Source organism: Petromyzon marinus (assembly GCF_048934315.1).
Source record: "Petromyzon marinus isolate PM22_M1 ecotype Great Lakes invasive population chromosome 68 unlocalized genomic scaffold, UKy_Petmar_22M1.pri1.0 chr68_unloc.1, whole genome shotgun sequence".
NCBI classification, from domain to species: domain Eukaryota; kingdom Metazoa; phylum Chordata; class Hyperoartia; order Petromyzontiformes; family Petromyzontidae; genus Petromyzon; species Petromyzon marinus.
Window position 1 is genome coordinate 6644077 of NW_027422597.1, and position 19402 is coordinate 6663478.

At 44.7% G+C, this 19402-nt stretch overlaps 1 protein-coding gene across 2 annotated transcripts in view; it reads left to right on the forward strand.

Annotated features, from left to right (window-relative positions):
* Window positions 1–18206, forward strand: part of LOC116957979 (chitin synthase chs-2-like) — a 36119-nt gene extending 17913 nt beyond the window's left edge. Inside the window, exons 10-17 of one of the 2 annotated variants that reach the window (XM_076058195.1) lie at window positions 7137–7445; window positions 12001–12137; window positions 12948–13078; window positions 13669–13772; window positions 15518–15628; window positions 16003–16205; window positions 17219–17525; window positions 17621–18206. In XM_076058195.1, coding sequence (XP_075914310.1) covers window positions 7137–7445; window positions 12001–12137; window positions 12948–13078; window positions 13669–13772; window positions 15518–15628; window positions 16003–16205; window positions 17219–17525; window positions 17621–17713 — 1395 coding nt within the window. In that variant the 3' untranslated portion in view covers window positions 17714–18206. The remainder of the gene's footprint in view (window positions 1–7136; window positions 7446–12000; window positions 12138–12947; window positions 13079–13668; window positions 13773–15517; window positions 15629–16002; window positions 16206–17218; window positions 17526–17620) is intronic. The other variant, XM_076058196.1, reaches the window with a different exon arrangement.
* Window positions 18207–19402: the final 1196 nt, after the last annotated feature.

Here is a 19402-nt window from a genome sequence, read left to right on the forward strand (position 1 = left end):
GCGCCATTTTGCAATGGTCTGGGAAACAGGTGGACAATCGGCAGCACAAGTACGTCCAAGCATACTTTGAGAATAAATATCGGGATTTAGTCGAGTGGCAATGTCTTATTTGGAAGCCATGCAAGAAACATTGACACCTCTGCTACCGACGATGGTGCCAGGGTCTCGACTTTGCATTGGTTATCAGGTTGATCAAACTCAGATGAAAGAGCGGGAGAATACGTTGCATGCAAGTTAGAAACTGCCATCTTAATCATCACTTTATTGTCAAAGAACGTCACACGTACTGTGCACAGACCGGGTTGACTGGTTGATGGGGTTGGAGTGCAACAGGCCCTTCACAACGTGCCACAGAGCACGCGGTTGCGAGCCAACTCATTGATGCGCAGACCATAGAATGATCTGCGAGACTCAATAATGAGCTGGTTTGCAGATCTGCAGGCGGCTCTGTAAGGGAGTGTGACAGTCTGGAAAACAGTTTTCTTCCAAAGATACCCCAGCCTCCTCTGCATCTGTTTCACAGTGATCGCCTCCAGTGACAGAAAGTCACTCTGCACGTTCTCTTTGTGGTTTTTTGGATGGACACGAGTTAATCAAGAACAGTGGTAATGTCATTTTCTAATTGACCTGCAAATGAATCGACCGTTGATGCATTATTCAGATGCGCTGATGATTACAGGATCTTGTGAGGGAAAGCATCGTGGTCCAGTCCTTTCCAGTCTCTCTATGATATCGTTGTGATGGGTGGGCGAATAATCGGTAATGCCACTTTGCACGTCATAAGACTGTGATCCGAATACCCACGTTTTCGATAAGAACATTGGTCAAAGTTATGACATCTCTAAATGTGAAGATGTAATCCAGTATATTTCACGAGCGACGTATTGAGCCGCTGACGTGCTGGGTTAAACTGACTGTTGAACATCTCGGCAAAATCACTGTTGATTTTACTATAAGAACCAGTCGGTCCGACACAGTTCATTTCACCACAGATGATGTAGCGATAGCCAAGTGACCCACAATCTAACAGACCAGAAAGCTAGGAAAATTATTCTGACAGCGGTGAAGACGATGGTTGTAGATGACAGCTATTGTAAGCCCCCGCTTGCTCTTCTTGGTTCTTTCGGTAAAGTCACGTAGAATGGGAATAAAATAATAAAATAAAACAATAACATTTCTCACGACGTTTCGGCCACAACACAAGTGGCCTTCTTCAGGTGAAGAGACAGGTCTGTCCGGAAGACAGAGCTTGAATGAACGCTGTCAAGCATGGACCGCGTCTATTAAGCTGTGTGGGCGGAGTTTAAATATGAATTTGCATGTTACCAGCATCACCTCCGGAGAGGAGGAGGGTGGGGGCTGGGAACACAAGTAGGGAAGAAAGGCAAGAGCAACAGCCAAGGTGCGCTGTTGTGTCCTGAGTTGCCTTATGACTATGCTATAAACTGGACTACTATAACAGGTCCCTGCAGGGTGGGCTGGTAGGAACATTGGAATGTTTACACCCAACAGCAGGAGATTTCACTTCGTTAAAGTATTGAAAGGGGACAGACGGACGGACGGACACATTAATCTATTGCAGGCTGGTACACTCAGTTTACAACTTCGTTCCTACCAGTATAATACAATATTATACCTTCCAATCTAAACTACATGGTGTAATATCATATCCATAGACAAATTTCACCTTTGAATTATACAATGTTTTACTTTACACTACCCTATACTTTAGAATAGAAAATATTAGACTTGTGACATTAAACTACGTCTTATTATATGAACCTAACTATATACCACACTGCTGTATATTCACTATGCAATTACGATGCTATATATTGCCTTATGAGTTATGTTAAACATTACAATGTTATACTATTAATTATTGTACTACATGTTATAAACCATACCATTGACCGTGGTCTAAGAGGTATTAAGAGGCAATGCCAGCGAAAGGGCTGGGGTCTGAAAGTCACCGTAAAATACAATCAATTAAGAACCGAAATGGTTTACCATGGAAGTCGAAATAGATGGCAAGATACCTTTTTTGGATGTCCTAATTAAAAAGAGACCTGATGGTTCAATGAGCCACTCTGTCTACAGGAAAGCTACCCATACGGATGCTTATCTGAAACCGGATTCCCACCACCATCCATCACAGAAGAATTCTCTCATCAAGACTCTGTATCATAGAGCCCAATGCATATCCGACCAGGAACACATAAGCAGTGAACTCAAGCACGTACACCAAGCTCTTAGGGCTAATGGTTACTCCGACTATACAATCCGCAAAGCTATCACTCAAACCATGAAGAAGAACCCTCTTGAGGAGCCTTTCAAAACCATCACTTTACCCTACATTGCTGGGATCACAAAAAAGATCTCCAAAATCTTGAATAAACACAAGATCCAGGTCCGTTTCAACACATTACATAAAATCCGTGATCTGGTTCCGTCTGTAAAAGATGTGATTCCGGACATACAATACCCTGGTGTCTACAAACTAAGTTGCCTCTGTGGTAGTAGTTACATTGGAGAAACCAAACGCCATATCTCGGACCGCATTCGTGAACATAAAGCAGACCTTAAACACGGTAGGACCAACACCTCGGCCGTAGCAGATCATTGTTCTAATTCAGTAGGCTCACATGCCATTGACTTTTCCAAGACGGAGGTTCTTTGTAAGCCATCTGGCTTCCATGAGAGATTCGTTCATGAGGCTATCCACATATACAAACACAGAGACAATTTCAACCGAGAAGATGGATTCTATCTTAGCAATCATTGGAAAGATTTGATAAATCATTTCAGTTCTTGATTGATTGTTCACGCTTACAGTGCCTTTCAGACAGCATACATAAAAACAAAACAAATTTCGTCTCCCCCCTCCTCTTTTCAAAAAATAGATGGACTAGTCCTGGCAAACTGCCATCGTTGCGCGTGACGCAAACGTTATTTTTTTATATATAAATAAATATGCCGTTTTCAAAATAAATTTATGCAAACCGACACACCTGATGATGACCGTTTGAGTTATGGTCGAAACGTCGTGAGAATTTTTATTGTTTTATATATATTTTGTTATTTTGTTGTTTCTCTTCAACGTGACTTTACCGAAAAAACTAAGAATATCTTTCCAATGGTTACTAAGCCAGAATCCATCTTCTCGGTTGAAATTGTCTCCGTGCTTGTATATGTGGATGGCCTCATGAACGAATCTCTCATGGTAGCCGGGTGGCTTGCAAAGAACCTCCATCTTGGAGAAGTCAATGTCATGTGAGCCCACTGAATTATAACAGTGATCTGCCACAGCAGAGGAGTTCGTCCTACCGTGTTTAAAGTCTGCTTTATGTTCACGGATGCGGTCCGAGATATGTCATTTGGTTTCTCCAATGTAGCTGCTACCACAGAGGCAATTTAGTTTGTAAACGCCCAGGTACTGTATGTCTGAAACCACATCTTTTACAGATGGAACCAGGTCACGGATTTTATGTACTGTGTTGAATCGGACCTGGATCTTGTGTTTATTCAGGACTTTGGAGATCTTTTTTGTGACCCCCGCAATGTAGGGTAAGGTGATGGTTTTGAATGGCTCCTCAAGAGGATCCTTCTTCATGACTGGAGTGATGGCTTTGCGGATTGTGTAGTCGGAGTAACCATTAGCCTTGAGAGCTTGGTGTACGTGTTTGAGTTCACTGGCAATGTGATCCTGGTCGGAAATGCAATGGGCTCTATGGTGTAGAGTCTTGATGAGGGAGTTCTTCTGGGATGGATGGTGGTGGGAATCCGGTTTTAAGCAAGCATCCATATGGGTAGCTTTCCTGTAGACAGAGTGGCTCTTTTAATTAAGACATCCAAAAAGGGTAGCTTGCCTTCTTTTTCGACCTCCATGGTAAATCTGATGGCTGGGTGTATGGAATTGATGTGGTTGAGGAATTGGTCTAGAGCAGATCGGCCATGTGGCCAGATAACAAAGGTGTCACCCACGTACCTCTTCCATAAGGTCTTACGTAGAGTGGCAGTCTGGATGGCGTCAGTTTCAAATTTTTCCATAAACACGTTGGCTACAACTGGAGATAGGGGGGAGCCCATCTGTTTGTAGAAAGTTCAATTCCAGGTGAAGTATGTGTTGGTTAAGCAATGTCTCACCAGGGGGGTGTTGTATATGTGGTGTATGAAAATTTGATGAAAATAATGACAATTAAATGAAATTTGAAATTTGCATAATTTGTCCGAAATTATGATGATTTGGGTAATTATGCATATAAATTATGCTAATTCGAGAGATAATCGTATTAATTTATGCGAGTGGGTGTGTTTATGTGAATGACAGCCTTTTTGATAATCAGGCCCCGCCTCGTTGACGAGGTGGGGTTATCAATCGGGATAATGCAATCAATCGTATGCAGCTATGCTAGTGTCAACTCGGCTTCATTGTCTAACTTCGTATTATCGATCAGTATAATACAATTATTCTCGCTTTGACATTTATTGAGTATGGATTAGTGTGTTTATGTATTTTAGGTCCCCAAGTTCATATCTCATCGCAGAATCAGATCTTATGCACTTATGCAAAAATTTCAGGAAAGAATCACACGACCACTTCTGCATTAATCAATTTATTTCTAATTAAACCTTAACTCTAATATAGTATGTGAACTCTCAATCTCGGAATCAATACAGTGTCATCAACAACGGTGTGATTTCACTTTGACAACGTCACATTGATTCCTTTCCATATGACATGAGCCGTTGGAGAGAAAGTTAAAACATGTATATAATATTCGAACCAAAAACCTTCACTTATAATATGCAAGTTCATATATTTGAAAATATATAGCCCACACCGTCCTGCATTCATTTATAGATCCATAAGCAATTCTTCCAGGCAATTCTTATCCGTTGTTTTCCTTTTGGTATCAGAGCAATTAACTCTTATGCAGTGTAACACGAGCGTATGGGAAATATGAATACATTTCGATTTAAAGCTTTCGTGACTGCAAGGATTCATCTTCTTTGGTTCTTTCGGTAAAGTCACGTAGAATGAGAATAAAATAATAAATTGAAAATAAAATAACACAATAAAATTCTCACGACGTTTCGGCCACAACACAAGCGGCCTTCATCAGGTGAAGGGACGAGACTGTCTGGAGGACAGCGCTGGAGCGAACAAAGCCACGCTCAGATTGCGACCTTTAAGCTGTGTGAGAAGAAACAAAGCGCCTTGACAAAGGAATTAGCATAGAATTTAGCATTGAAATAGCTGAGTGATTAGCTTGTGACTGGTCACAGAAATGGCTATGTTAAAGTTAAAGCATACACATCCACTAATCACTAATCACTCAGCTATTTCAAAGGAATTAGCATAGAAATTCTATGCTAATTCCTTTGTCAAGGGGTGCCTCTGTGGATGTGTATGCTTTAACTTTAACATAGCCATTTCTGTGACCAGTCACAAGCTAATCACTCAGCTATTTCAATGCTAAATTCTATGCTAATTTCTTTGTCAAGGCGCTTTGTTTCATCTCACAGCTTAAAGGTCGCGATCTGAGCGTGGCTTTGTTCGCTCCAGCGCTGTCCTCCAGACAGTCTCGTCCCTTTACCTGATGAAGGCCACTTGTGTTGTGGCCGAAACGTCGTGAGAATTTTATTGTGTTATTTTATTTTATCAATTTATTATTTTATTCTCATTCTACGTGACTTTACCAAAAGAACCAAAGGAGAATATGAATACAGTCCTTAATGTTGTGCGAAGGTATTCATACGAAAAGACAAATAAAAAACAGTTATTATTCTCAAAGGCACAAATCTCAATAGATCCATCGGCAAGATCATTTGACTACAGAAATGGTTTGGAGTAAGGGCATGCGATGGTGTGCGCTTTTTCCCCGAAGATCTTTATCTTATACCAAGTTTTAATTAATTGTGGACCAGATTGCCTGACAAGGATCTGGTTGGGCACACCATTCCCCACGTGAGCGTAGTTCTGCGGAAGAAGGTGTCAATAATCAATTCGTGTTGATGGATCTGTTGGTAATTTATGTGATTGGAAGTACCATCACAAAACAAAAGGATTAAGAAGGAAGAAATATTATGTATATACTTATAAACGACGGACTGTTATCACACGATCTGTAGCGATGCTTCCACGGCCAGATGGTTCAGGTTTGAGATTGTCTTTGTCCCTGATATAAATTGTGTTGAATAGTCAGTGTTCGGAGTTGATTCTTTGTCAAGCAGACGCCTGATTTGCCGTGTGGTGGGGCGGTGTGCGTCATACGTATCAGTCGGTTCTTCTGTCACCGTAGTGAACTGGTTCAGCTGACGTAGGTTGACCAGTTGACACGCAGTTGCGGAACTCGGTCGGTAGATGGCGCCCACAGCTCGCTCGCAGCGTGCACAGTGGTGTTGAGTGTTGACCCAGTTGCGCAATCGGCGCTGGCGATGCAGGTTCGTTGCAATACTACTTTTGATGATGCTGACTCGCACCACGTAGCCTCGTCGCTATCAAGCGGGTCTTGCCTGTTTACTGATAAGCTGTCGGCAAGCTGATGAGCCGAGCTGAGCTAAGCTCAGCCGAGCTGAACCGAGCTCCGATGAGCCGGCCGAACTGAGGTTTCAATGCTGCAGTGTCCTATTTTTATGCCAAAATCCCTCCTCTTGGTTCCTCCCCACAAGGCGGAGCTTCTTTTGATTTAGCTGTGTCGTGGTCTGTCCGTATGTGTGTGTCCGTACGTGTGTGTGTGTCCTTGTGTGCGTCATTTAGGGCATAGTTCTGTTGTCCTTCTCTTTCCATTAACCACCAAAAGTAAAACAAACCGATGTTACAAATCGTCTCGAAGGCGTCTCTCTGTCTCTCTCACAATCTAGAGGGAGGCGATATTCCCTCCTGTGTGACCAACTCTCACCGCTTCCCAGACCCAGGCCTCCTCTTTCCATAAACCATAAAAAACAACAGGTGTTACAAATCGTCTCACAGGCATCTTTGTCTGTGTGCACAACCTGGAGGGAGGGGCGGCATTCCCACGTGATAAGCCACTTCGTTAAGCTATCATTTGGGCCAGTTGGCTTCTGAAAAGAGCTGTATGCCTCAGTGGGCCTTACCTGGTAAAGTAAATAGTTTATTTTTTTTGTTTAAGGTGGCCATGGTGCTCACCGTGGTCTACATGTTTCTCATGACGGGCACGCTGCTCGCTATGGTCGGCGACTTCATCAAGAACGGCATCCTCACGCCCAGCGGCATCTTCTTCATCATGCTTGCGGGCATCTACCTCATCACCGCGGTGCTGCACCCACGCGAGTTCTTCTGCATCGTGCACGGCTTCATGTACTTCATCTGCATCCCCACGGGATACCTGCTGCTGCTCATCTACTCGCTGGTCAACATGTACAACGTGTCATGGGGCACGCGCGAGACCAAGGCGCCTTCTGAGCCCAACCCAAAGGAGGTGAGTTACTTTGCTTGTTATCGTTATTCTTGTCGTTTTTGTGTCCAACGCTATTTGGAGTGAAGCTTTCGTGACTGCAGGAATCCATACTCTTTGGTTCTTTCGGTAAAGTCACGTAGGTGTAAAATAAAATAAATCACGACGTTTCGATCGCAACACAAGCGGTCATCCTCAGAAAGAAAAATCGCTAACCTTTCTCGAGAGATGCCGTGATAACAAGGTAATACCACATATATAACTTTGTTGTAACTGCTCTGTCGCTGGTTCAGCAGTTCTACTGCTGGAATATATACATATTTTTTGCCTGAGGACGACTGCTTGTGTTGTGATCTAAACGTCATGATTTATTTTATTTTACACCTACGTGACTTTACCGAAAGAACCAAAGAGTATAGCTACTTGGAGTGTTGTTCCATTCTAGATTTGAAGTTTTCCTGACTGCAGGGATCCATACTCTTTGGTTCTATCGGTAAAGTCACGAAGGTATAAAATACAAATAAATTAAATCACGACGTTTCGATTGAAACACAAGCAATCATTATGAGGTGTGAGAACCACAGCAAGAAAATGTTTACTGAAGTAGGAGAGATGCCAAGGTTATATTGGTCAGAGAGGGGTGGGGGAGGGGGTGAATAGGGGGAGGGGAGCGTAGCGTGGACGTTAGGGATTGGAACTTGAGACTGGGCGGGGGGAAGTGGGCGGGGCTAAAAGTGAAAGGCTGAGGGAACTAAAGATGCGTGGGGGGGGGAGCAAAGCAGCAACACGACTGCAGCCAAAGCCGATGGGGGCGCCCAAAGAAAAATAGCAGCACTGCTATCGGACCTGGATCTTGTGTTTGTTTAAGATTTTGGCAATCTTTTTGGTAATGACTGCTATGTATGGTAATGTGATGGTTTTGATCAGCGTCTCAGGGGGTTGTTTCTCCAGGGTTGGAGAAACCGCTTTGCGGATAATGCGGTCAGAGTATCTATTCATCTTAAGGGCATGGTATACGTGTTCCAGTTCACTGGCTAGGTGGTGTTGGTCAGAAATGCAATGGGCCCTATGGTGTAGTGTTTTGATGAGGGAATTATTCTGTTGCCGGATGGTGGTGGGAATCAGGTTTCAGATATGCATCTGTGTGGGTCGCTTTCCTGTAGACAGTATCCCAAAGATACATCAGGTTTATTCTCAAACAAAACATCCAGGAATGGTAGCTTACCACCCTTCTCCACTTCCATGGTGAATTTGATGGATGGGTGTATGGAATTGATGTGGTTGAGGAATTGGTTAAATGTTGGCAGGCCATGTGGCCAAATTATGAAAGTGTCATCCACATATATCTTCCACAAGGAAGGACGTATGGTGGATGTCTGGATGGCATCTGTTGCAAATTTCTCCATGAGAACATTCGCTATCACTGGTGATAAGGGGGAACCCATGGGGGTACCTTTGTTTTGTTTGTAGAAAGTACCATTCCAGGTGAAGTAAGTGTTGGTAAGGCAGTGCCTAACCAGAGTAGGAACATCAGGGTTTAGTCCATGTTGGACTAAACCTAAGGTGTCAGGTACTGGAACCTTGGTGAACAGAGAAACCACATCAAAGCTGACGAGATGATCATCTGGGGACAGTGATATGCCCTTGATTAGAGAGACTAAGTGAGCTGAATTAAGTACTGCTGAGCTAGTCTTACCAAGTGAATGGAAGCAAGGTATCAGACAGAAAATGGGCCAGCTTGTAGGTAGGTGAGTTGACAGTGGAAACGATGGGCTGAAGTGGAGTGCCTTCTTTATGGATCTTAGGAAGACCATAGAATCTGGGTGTTCTAGAAGCAGAAGGTTTTACGGAGAGCCGTTTGACTGGTTCGATAAGAGAAGTCGAGCTGGTAGTGATATTATTGTTTTTTTGTAGTCAGGCTGTTAGTATGATCTTTGTTGATTTTGGTGTAGATACCATCATTAAGAAGGTCCTGGATTTTGTTGTTGTATGTGGTTTTATCCATGATGACAGTGGCATTGCCCTTATCAGCCGAGAGGATAATTACGTCATCCCTCTTTTTCAATTTTTTTCGAGTTCCGAGCGCTCGTCTTTGCTAATGTTACTAATGGTTTTTTTGGCATTTTTAAAGATGATGGCAATTTCAGCTCTAGCAACGTCTGTCAGGATGTGTCCCAAGGCTTTGAGGGCTATGTCAACCTGGGAGATAATATCATCTACTGGGATATGTTTAGGGGTGACTGTGAAATTCAACCCTTTAGCTAGTACCGATTTTAGGCTGTTAGAGATTGGGATGTTACTCTGATTGATGACAATCTTGTTAACATCTAACTTTTTAACGTGTGAATCAGGCTTCTTTTTTGACAGGAGGTTGCATCTAGCGATCAAGTTAACTTTACATTTGGTTGACATTGAATTAGCAGAGGAGACTGTCATGTTATCAACATAGTCCCAATCAGAATTGGACATGTTGGCTGTTAATATTAGGTGTGATTGTAAGAGAGTCTTGTCTAAACTATCAAGTTCAAATCGGAGCAATTTTATTATTTCTGAGATTAGTGATAGGCTGGCTTTAAACAAGATCCATTTAGCATTAGGAGAAGTGACAGTAGTAGAAGTGAGTGTAAATGCGATAGGTACTACCTGGTTATCGCGTCATCTCTTGAGGAAGGTTAGCGACTCGATTAGCTGCGCCTTCTTGTTCCGTTGTCTGTTTGAGAAGAAACCTGATGGTTCTTTGGGACACTGTCTACAGGAAACCCACACAGATTCCTGTCTGAAACCTGATTCCCACCACCATCCTGCACAGAAGAATTCCCTCATCAAAACACTACACCATAGGTCCCATTGCATTTCTGAGCAACACCACCTAGCCAGTGAACTGGAACACATACACCAAGCCCTTAAGATTAATGGATACTCGGACCGCATTTATCTGCAAAGCGGTTTCTCCAACTATGGAGAAACAACTCCCTGAGACGCCGATCAAAACCATCACGTTACCATACATAGCAGGCGTGACCAAAAAGATTGCCAAAATATTAAACAAACACAAGATCCAGGTCCGATTCAGTACAGTACACAAAATCCGTGATCTAGTCCCATCTGTGAAGGATGTCATTCCTGACTTGCAATACCCTGGAGTCTACACACTAAGTTGCATCTGTGGAGACTGTTACATTGGGGAGACGAAACGTCATGTCTCTGACCGTATCCGCGAGAACAAGTCAGATCTGAAACACGGCAGAACTAATTCCTCCGCCGTTGCTGATCATTGCTATAATGCTTTGGGCTCTCATGATATTGTTTTTTTCCGAGAACAAAGTGCTATAAAAACTGTCTGGCTACTATCAAAAGTTTGTTCATGAAGCCATCCAGATATATAAACAGACATAACTTCAACTGAGAAGATGGATACGAATTGAGCAATCATTGGAAAGATGTTATTAACCAGGTACAAATTTAACTGTTCATGTTTGTTCCATCTTATTTACCGGGTACTATTCTATTTTACCGAGTTAATTGCATCCCCAGCGTTTAGCAGTGCTGCTATTTTTCTTTGGGCGCCCACATCGGCTTTGACTGCAGTCGTGTTGCTGCTTTGCTCCCTCTCCCCCCTGCGCATCTCCAGCTCCCTCAGCCTCTCACTTTTAGCCCTGCCCACTTCCCCCTGCCCAGTCTCACGTTTAAATCCCTAACGTCCACGCAACTCTCCCCTACCCCTATTCCTCCCCTCCCTTTCCCCCCTCCCACCCCTCTCTGACCTATATAACCTCCTTAACCTCGGCATCTCTCCCACTTCAGTGAACATTTTCTTGCTGTGGTTCTCACACCTGATGATGATTGCTTGTGTTGCAATCGAAACGTCGTGATTTAATTTATTTTTTTATTTTATACCTACGTGACTTTACCAAAAGAACCAAAGAGTATCTTGCTCCATTCTCCTCTGTTGCTCTGTCCCGCACCTCTGATTAGCATGATTATCTACGTACACTGCGAAAGAAGTATAACATTTGTCCCCCACCCCCCTTAAGAGACAGATCCCCCGTGTAGTCTTTAACCGACTGTTGGGGCAATTGCTGTTAGCGAAAAGGACCTGTGAAGGCTGGAATGGCACAAACGGAGGTCGGTGGCCAGAACCACGCCGGCCACCTTTGTTTCCCTTGTGGTGATGTTAAATAACCACCGCATTAGGTACTCATTTTTGAGGCTGAGTCAATATAGGGGAGGCCAAGGACTGGTTCAGATGTATGTATGTTGTGGGTGTCGGGGAGGAAGTCGTACCGTGGCTCGCAGGAGAATGCAGTACGACAATTGTGGATGCTATCTGTTCCATCTGTATTTGACGGGATGTTTCTCCCTCACATTTTTGGGTTTTCTCCATGGTGCTCTGATTTCTTCTTACTAGTAGACACAATGATTACCAATAAAACCTTCATACATGGAGGACCGCAGAGGTCGGACAGTTATTGCCGCTGGTTCACCGATCAGCTGCAGCTACCTTCCAAGTTGTTTGAAATTCCTGCTGGATTGATATCGTTGAAGGACCCTACCAACACAATGCCCATTCCCCCCCCAGCAGAAGAAGAAACGCATGCATCGTTGCAATGGTGCGAGATGCTGTGTGCTTCCACTCGAGTGGGACTGCTTCCAGTGGAGGATCAGCGTCTATCCGAAGGAAAACGCAGCGATGAGTCAGGAGGATGACATTTCAAGGTACCACAACCTCACTCAGCCCCTGTAGCCATGCTTTTAACTTTGTTCCTTACCTGTCGTGTATCGATAGTTCAATGTTTGTGCCATGCTATTGAGGGACTGTTATCTTGGTGTGGTTTGGGACTGTTGTTGTTTTGCTGCCTTGCCCCAAGCTTGCATGTAGTATTGAAAAATCAGCAGTAACTGATGTACTTATGCAATTTGCACTCATACACTTTATTTTAATTATTTTTTTCGTAATTTGCTTACCTTCCTATACTTGACATTCCTATCGTTTTTTATATTGTTTTTTTGTTGTGGTAATTTTCTGACCCCATGCCCCCTACTGGACATTTGTGAAAAAGATTCATTGCTCATCGGATTCCACCTGCAGTATAAATACAGATTCTGATTCTTGAATGACTATGTCGGGTGGAGGAGGGTTCACGACACAAAAAAATTCTCAAAAGTCAATGAGTCTTGTCTCAACGTATAGAATGTGATTCTTGTTGTGCTCGTATCTGTGGTGCCGTGGTGGTGAGATGTTAACTACCTCGCCTGGTATGTAGGAGGTCGTGGCTTCGATCCCAACCCTGACGATGCCTGTTGCTTATGTGGAGTCTGCGTCTATTACTTTCTCTCCTTATTTAGATTCATCATGCAATGAGTGTTTGGCTGCTGGAATTTTCCACGTGATAAGCCACTTAATTGAATTATAATTTGTGATAGCCACGTCGATTCTGAAAAAAAGCTGTATAGCTCAGTGGGCCTTATCTGGTAAAATGAAATAAAAAAAGGTTTAGTTTAACAGTTTGTCATCATCCCTCCCAGCCGAGTGGAATCGTGCACAGTGGAACTTGATGGAAAGACGACGAACACTCAGATGGAGCATCTAGAAGGAGCAGAGAGCGAAAGACGACGTCCAGATGAATCAGACACGGACCTCGCCCTCCATGCCAAAGGTAATATTTTCATGAAACAAAGGCAAAGTCTTTGCTTGTCAGTTAAACAAGACCGTGCATCTTAATCGCGCAATGCGATGACCGTCTTTGTTCAACGAGCGGATGAACGAAGTTCGTGTGATGGTTTATGCTCCTTGGCAAGATCCGCAATGTATTGTGGTTAATTTGTGGCAAGCACTCTGTGTGTAATGAGTGCATGTCGCTCTGCTGCTGCTGTAGAAGCGTGGGTGACTGTATTCTCTTCCCCTGTTCTGCATTGGCATCTTCTGGGTTCTCCAGTTTCCACCCATGTGTAATTGGTATTGACCAAAATATAACAATCCTGAAAAAAAACATACCTGAAAATCACTTAATTTGGACCACACTCAGCAGCAACATTACCCCTCTACTACGGTAACTTGGTCAGATCCTCATGAAGACAGAGCCTTGTGACTCAGCCAGGCTTTCTTGCAGCCTAATGATAGGAATAATCACCAACGTGTAACCATCGTTGATATTCATGCAGCTCTCTCCACTGGGTCATGGTTAACTTTTTCCTGGGCCACTGTGGGAGCGCACCACACATCGCTGTCCTCCTTTGTTCCTTGCAGGACACCATGACCTCGTGTGGCAGCGCCACCACAAGATGCAGGTCATGTTTGAGAACGTCCTGACTCAGGGTTATGCTATCACGCAGAGGTGCTCCCTCGATGAGGTGGGTCCATGTGTCTGTGTGTGTCACTCTCTGCACGTGTGCTATGTATACATTGTGGGGAGCAGTGGCGCAGTGGTTAACGCACTGCACTTAGAATCTGGCGACCCGAGTTCAATTCCCGCTCACGGCCACCAATACCAGTGACGATTATCTGAACCAGTTCTAGGCCTCCCCTAGGTTGACTCAGCCTTAAATGAGTACCCGATGCTGTGTATAAATATCTCAACTGGGGAGACAAGTGTGGTCGGGCGTGGTGCTCGCCACTCACCTCCTCGTGCGCCGTGTTGGCGTTCAGAGGTGGTCGCATCAAGCACTTTCTCCAACAGTCTGTTAAGGCTACACGGGGATCTTTGTCCTTGTTGTGCATAAGTGCCCAGAAGATAAGGACAAACGTTAATAGAGACGGTAGTGAGGCTACTGCACTGCAGTTGTTGTGGACAAAAGGTAATCGACAGAGCTCAGCTTTTGATTTAAAGCTTCCGTGACTGCAGGGATTCATATTATTGGTTCTTTCGGTAAAGTCACGTAGAAGGGAAACAATAAAATAATAAAAAATATAAATATATTTTTATTGTTTTATATTTTTATTATTTTATTGTTTCCCTTCTACGTGACTTTACCGAAAGAACCAAGAATAAGAGCTCAGCTTAGAAAGTACGGCAGAGGTTGTTATTGGAATAGATGGTAGCTATCTCAGCCTGTGTGTTGTGTTCCGGATTGTGTGTTTAATATGCTGTCTACAAATCCCTAAACATAAACTTTGTGTGCTTGGTTTACTTTGATGAAGAAAATATTTCGTAAAACAAAGCCTGAGAGCTAATTGGGCCCTTTCCGTTGAAATATATTTATCAAAATAATATCCAGATGTTTACGCTTTATATTTTATATGAATGTTGGGGTTGATGGTCTGGATCTTAATTGTTCAACGCGTTGCCCAGTTGTCCAAATTTCGCTGACCAGTCACTTGGCTGAGTGTCGTTTTCTGTGACGATTAAACAAGTGGCGCGGTCCTTGTAATTTGTGGCTTTGAGACAGTTTGAAAAAAGGACTAGTTCTGTGATATCCGCTTCCGTTGGGCCATTCTTTATCGTGTAGGGAATCACTGCATTGCTTTGCGTGAGTTCCACTTGCAGTTTTTTTCTCATATCACGACACTGATAGCGCATTCCGGATAACAATTCTGGGCAATGGGGAGGAAGTGATGTTATTATTCTGGAGGTGGTGGTGGCAATGCTGCTGCTACGCATGGTTGGTGGATTACACACTGAGATGATGTAATTAATCTCCCTTCCCGTGGGCATCAGAAAGGAGCGGTTGCACCCGATTCAAGAGCCGAATGGCTCACAGGGCTATACCAAATAAATGGAACTATGAACTTGACAGGCGATGGCGGTACAGAAAATATGGACTCCACTGTTCCGTCTCTATGGGATGGAGTGTGTTTTCTCCAGTTGCTCCGATTCCCTGCCACGTGTGAACCCTCATTAATTGGCCGGAGGACTGCATAGCTTGGGCAGTTGTTGGTAGCACTGTCACAGTGTGCATGGCTGCGGCCTTCCCATATATTTTGTGATTCCTCCTTGGTTCACTGAGTCGCTTCCTATATCTCTCTTCGACAGCGAGAAAATAACTGTGCAATGGTAGGGAATTACATCTTAATAGTAATATTATTCATCGGAGTAAGTTGTTGTTATTTGGATAATCGCACAAAGTGAACCTTCTGTCCCGTGATCGGGAATTTATAGAAGGAAGACAAGTTCTGGAAGAGCATGATCAGCGACTACCTCAAGCCTCTGGAGGAAGATGACGATCACAAGAAACGTGTGAATCAGGAACTCTTCGAGATAAGAAACAAGGTACTGGCGACGTATCATCGCGGGTACCGGAGATGCTTCAATAACAGAAGAATCGCATTCCACCAACAACGCGTTGTGCGACCACCAGGCATTAACCAAGTACTTACCGTACTTGGTATGTGCTAGAGGAAGATTTAAAGGACATTGCATTATCTATGACTTATTATTCCTACTAATTTATTGCAAATTATTCTAATAATTATTCTAAAATGTATAAACCATAAAAGAATAACAACATAAGTTACAATTTAGTGTTGGGCATGGACAGTAGGGGACGGAATTGAACTCACAAAGAGGGGGTCCCTAAATAGCCTCGGGTCCCCCCCCCCCCCCGTCCCCCCCCCCCCCCCCGGTCTGCCTTTCTCTACCTGCAGGGCACCTTTGTCTACTTCCTGATCAACGCGCTGTGGCTGGTGGCGACCCTGGCGCTGCAGTTCGTGGGAGCTGACCTCAACATCGAGATCCCGAGCATGAAGAATGAGGGGACGTTCATCAAAGTGCCGCCCCTCGCCTTCATGTTCCTCATCACCTCCGCCAGCATGCTCATTGTCCAGTTCCTGGCCATGCTGTATCACAGGTGAGGGGGTGGGGGGTAGACCCACGCGTGGCCATAGGAGGTGTGAGCGCGTGTCGACTCGGTGAACAACAGTGACGATTATCTGAACTGGTCCTGGACCTCCCCCTCGTGTGCCGTGCTGGCCTTCGTAGGTGTTACTCGCTGACAGCACTTTCCAAAACAGTATCTTAAAGCTATACTGGGGATCCTTGTATTTGTGCGAGTGTGGGCAGTGTGCTTATGACCAGCTCCTATTTGGCAGCTGAGGTCTCACTTTGAATCAGTCGGGCAGCATTATCTTTTCATTTGGCTGCGAAACGCTGTGTGAAATCTACTTGCTCTGTCACTCAAAGTTCAAGGATTTCTCGGCCACAGTGATGCCCTCCCTTCTTTCTGCTTTTGAGAATGACGTGGAGGCCTCTAAAGGGATATCTGTGCCAGTTAGAAACATTCAGGCTGACCCTGCCTACAATCCATCCCGAGTTTAACCAGACTGGATTGTGACGAGCTCACATATCCTTGAAAGATATGGACACATTCCCATCGGTGAACTCCTCTGGCTAGCGCGGCTGTTGGCTGGTTCAAGTAGCCCCTATGCCCAGCCACCGCATGGTAAAGCGGATTCTCTATGGCTGCATAGAGGGGGCTAAACGGGCATGACATAGACTGGAGAAGAGATGGACTGATGCGGTATGGGAGGATGTGGAGCTGAGTGGACTTGCCAACGACTGGAACCAGTGGTGTCAAGGTCGGCCTCTATGGAGGCATGTTAAGGATGCTGCTGGGCAGCTGGAGGCAGTCACCCTCTATCAACAACAGAGAGCAGAGGAGCAATGCTCACAACAACAGGCAGAACACCAGGCGATAAAACTCAACAATTTGTCACAGTAGGGGGCACAGCTGGTGCATCTGCCAGTCATCTCAGTCAGTTTACCATTGGCCCCTGGGTCTGTCCCGTGACCTGCCGTCTCGCCACCACGGCGCCCCCCCCCCCACTTCTACTCTGTGCCCCCACCCCCTCCACCCCCGTGCAGGTTATTGACGCTGCTGCACGTGCTCTCCTACGTGGAGTCGTCGTCATCGTCGTCATCGTCGTCGCGGCAGCACTCGAGGAGCGGTGCTTTGGGCCGAGAAAACGAAGCGTTCGTCATTGAAGGAGACGGTGATGATGACGTGGAGTCGTCGTCATCGTCGTCATCGTCGTCGCGGCAGCACTCGAGGAGCGGTGCTTTGGGCCGAGAAAAAAAGCGTTCGTCAGTGAAGGAGACGGTGATGATGACACTCAGCAGTGCCGCCTCAGAGAGATTGTCTAACAGATCCCTGGACCTCTACTCGCACGCCGTACGTGGACCCACACACGTCGTGGTTGATCAATGACGGTGCGGTCGGTAAACGTGCAGCCCTGCAAGTTTTTTTTCGCTTGTTGCCACCCCCAGATGATGGGCCTCTTGCTAAATGGAGCTCGAGAGAGAGCCCCTCTCGAGTGGTGTCTTTGGCCTACTCTTCCACGCTGGGCACAGACGTCTTGAAAGACGAGGGAGTTACCCATGCTTTACATCCACACAGCACGCGACCTGCCAATCGAGTCAACTGTGCTGTGTCCATTTACGTGGCTGAGTGGACACAGGTGGCGGGATTAAAGAAGCTTGCAGCAACATGGGACCTTTCAGTGTCGCTTCAACTTCAGCGACACCGCAAGTGCAGTGTCGTGTTAATTGCAGCATAGCAGCCTCTCATTACAATGGTATTCAGTCAAAGGAGCTGCTGTGTAGATGGAAGGGGAGAGGGAGGTAATTAATGGTCAAGTCCATAGAAGAGTGTGAACAGTATCAGTGAGACCTTGAGGTTGACTTGGGATAGGGTGGGGTACCAGTTGAGTGATTAGTGATGTGGGCTCGTTTATGCGTGAGGTGTAGATGTCTTAGGAGGCATCAGCGACCATTGCCAGCGACGATTATTATATTTTCAATGTATGAAAACGTAAGTAGTATTCTCCAATATAAATTTATATCCGATACATAATGCATGTGATGATTTATTTGCTCACAATGATGTTTCCAGTTCAAAATCAGATAGAGATGGCGCTTCTATGTAGCAGTGGTCAGATGAAGGAAACGTCATGTTCTTGTATGTATGTATGTTGAACTTATTCTGCACCGCACTTAGCCAACCATGCTAATTGGGGATGTAAACATCACGCACACCTAAACTGGTCCGTTAACCATAGTAGTTAATGCAATAACATGTGTATGCCTGATTAATTTAGATGGTTAGCAACCAACATGGGCAATCTTGTTTTTAGAAAGGTTTCTCTACCAGACAACACTAAACAAGATCCCCCGTTTAGATTTAATAGACTTATCGGGCTGTTAGTGAGCACCTATAACGGCCGGCATGACACACAAAGAGGTGGTTGGCCAGCACCAAGTCAAACCGCCTTACTGCACCAGGTACTAATTTGAGGCTGATTAGATCTAGGGGAGGCCCAGAACCGGTTCAGATAATTAATTAATCGCTACTGTTGTTGGTGGCCATGAGTGGGAATAAAACTCGGGTCGCCAAGTACTTAGCGCAAAAGACAATGCATGGCACATACTATTTTGAAATACTTGTGCAGGGCTATGAAGATGCGTTTTATTACATTACATTTTTGGCCATATATCTCTATATACCTAAGTATATTTATTGGCATTTATAATGTTATTAATTACAGAGATGTAGAGTTACATTGAGACTATGGATACATAAAACAAGATACAGAGAAGAAGCAATCAGGCAAAGGGACATTCATTCAACAATGCCATCCATTCAGAGCACTGTGTTCAGATGGTTTCCCCAAAATATTGGATTAGAGAAGTGAATGCATGAGTGTAATACCAAGGCAATGATTTTCTGCTAATTGCCACCAAGAATATGTCATCTCCCTCGCCCGGTACACAGGAGGTCATGGGTTTAATTGCCGGAGCCTGGCGATGCCTGCTGTTGTACATTTGGAGTCCGCGTGTTCTCTCTCCCTGTGGTGGTCGGAGCTTGGATTTTTCTCTGCGTTCCTCGGTTCAGATGATTTGACTGCTGCTACAAATGTCCACGTGTGGTGATATCAGTCACTGCGGTCATGTGCTATGGCTAGGTCACCTATGAATAAGAGCTCATAGTGCAGTGGACTTTAATTGGTAACTGGTAATTATACTGTTGATTCCCTTGCAGGTTTGGATCGT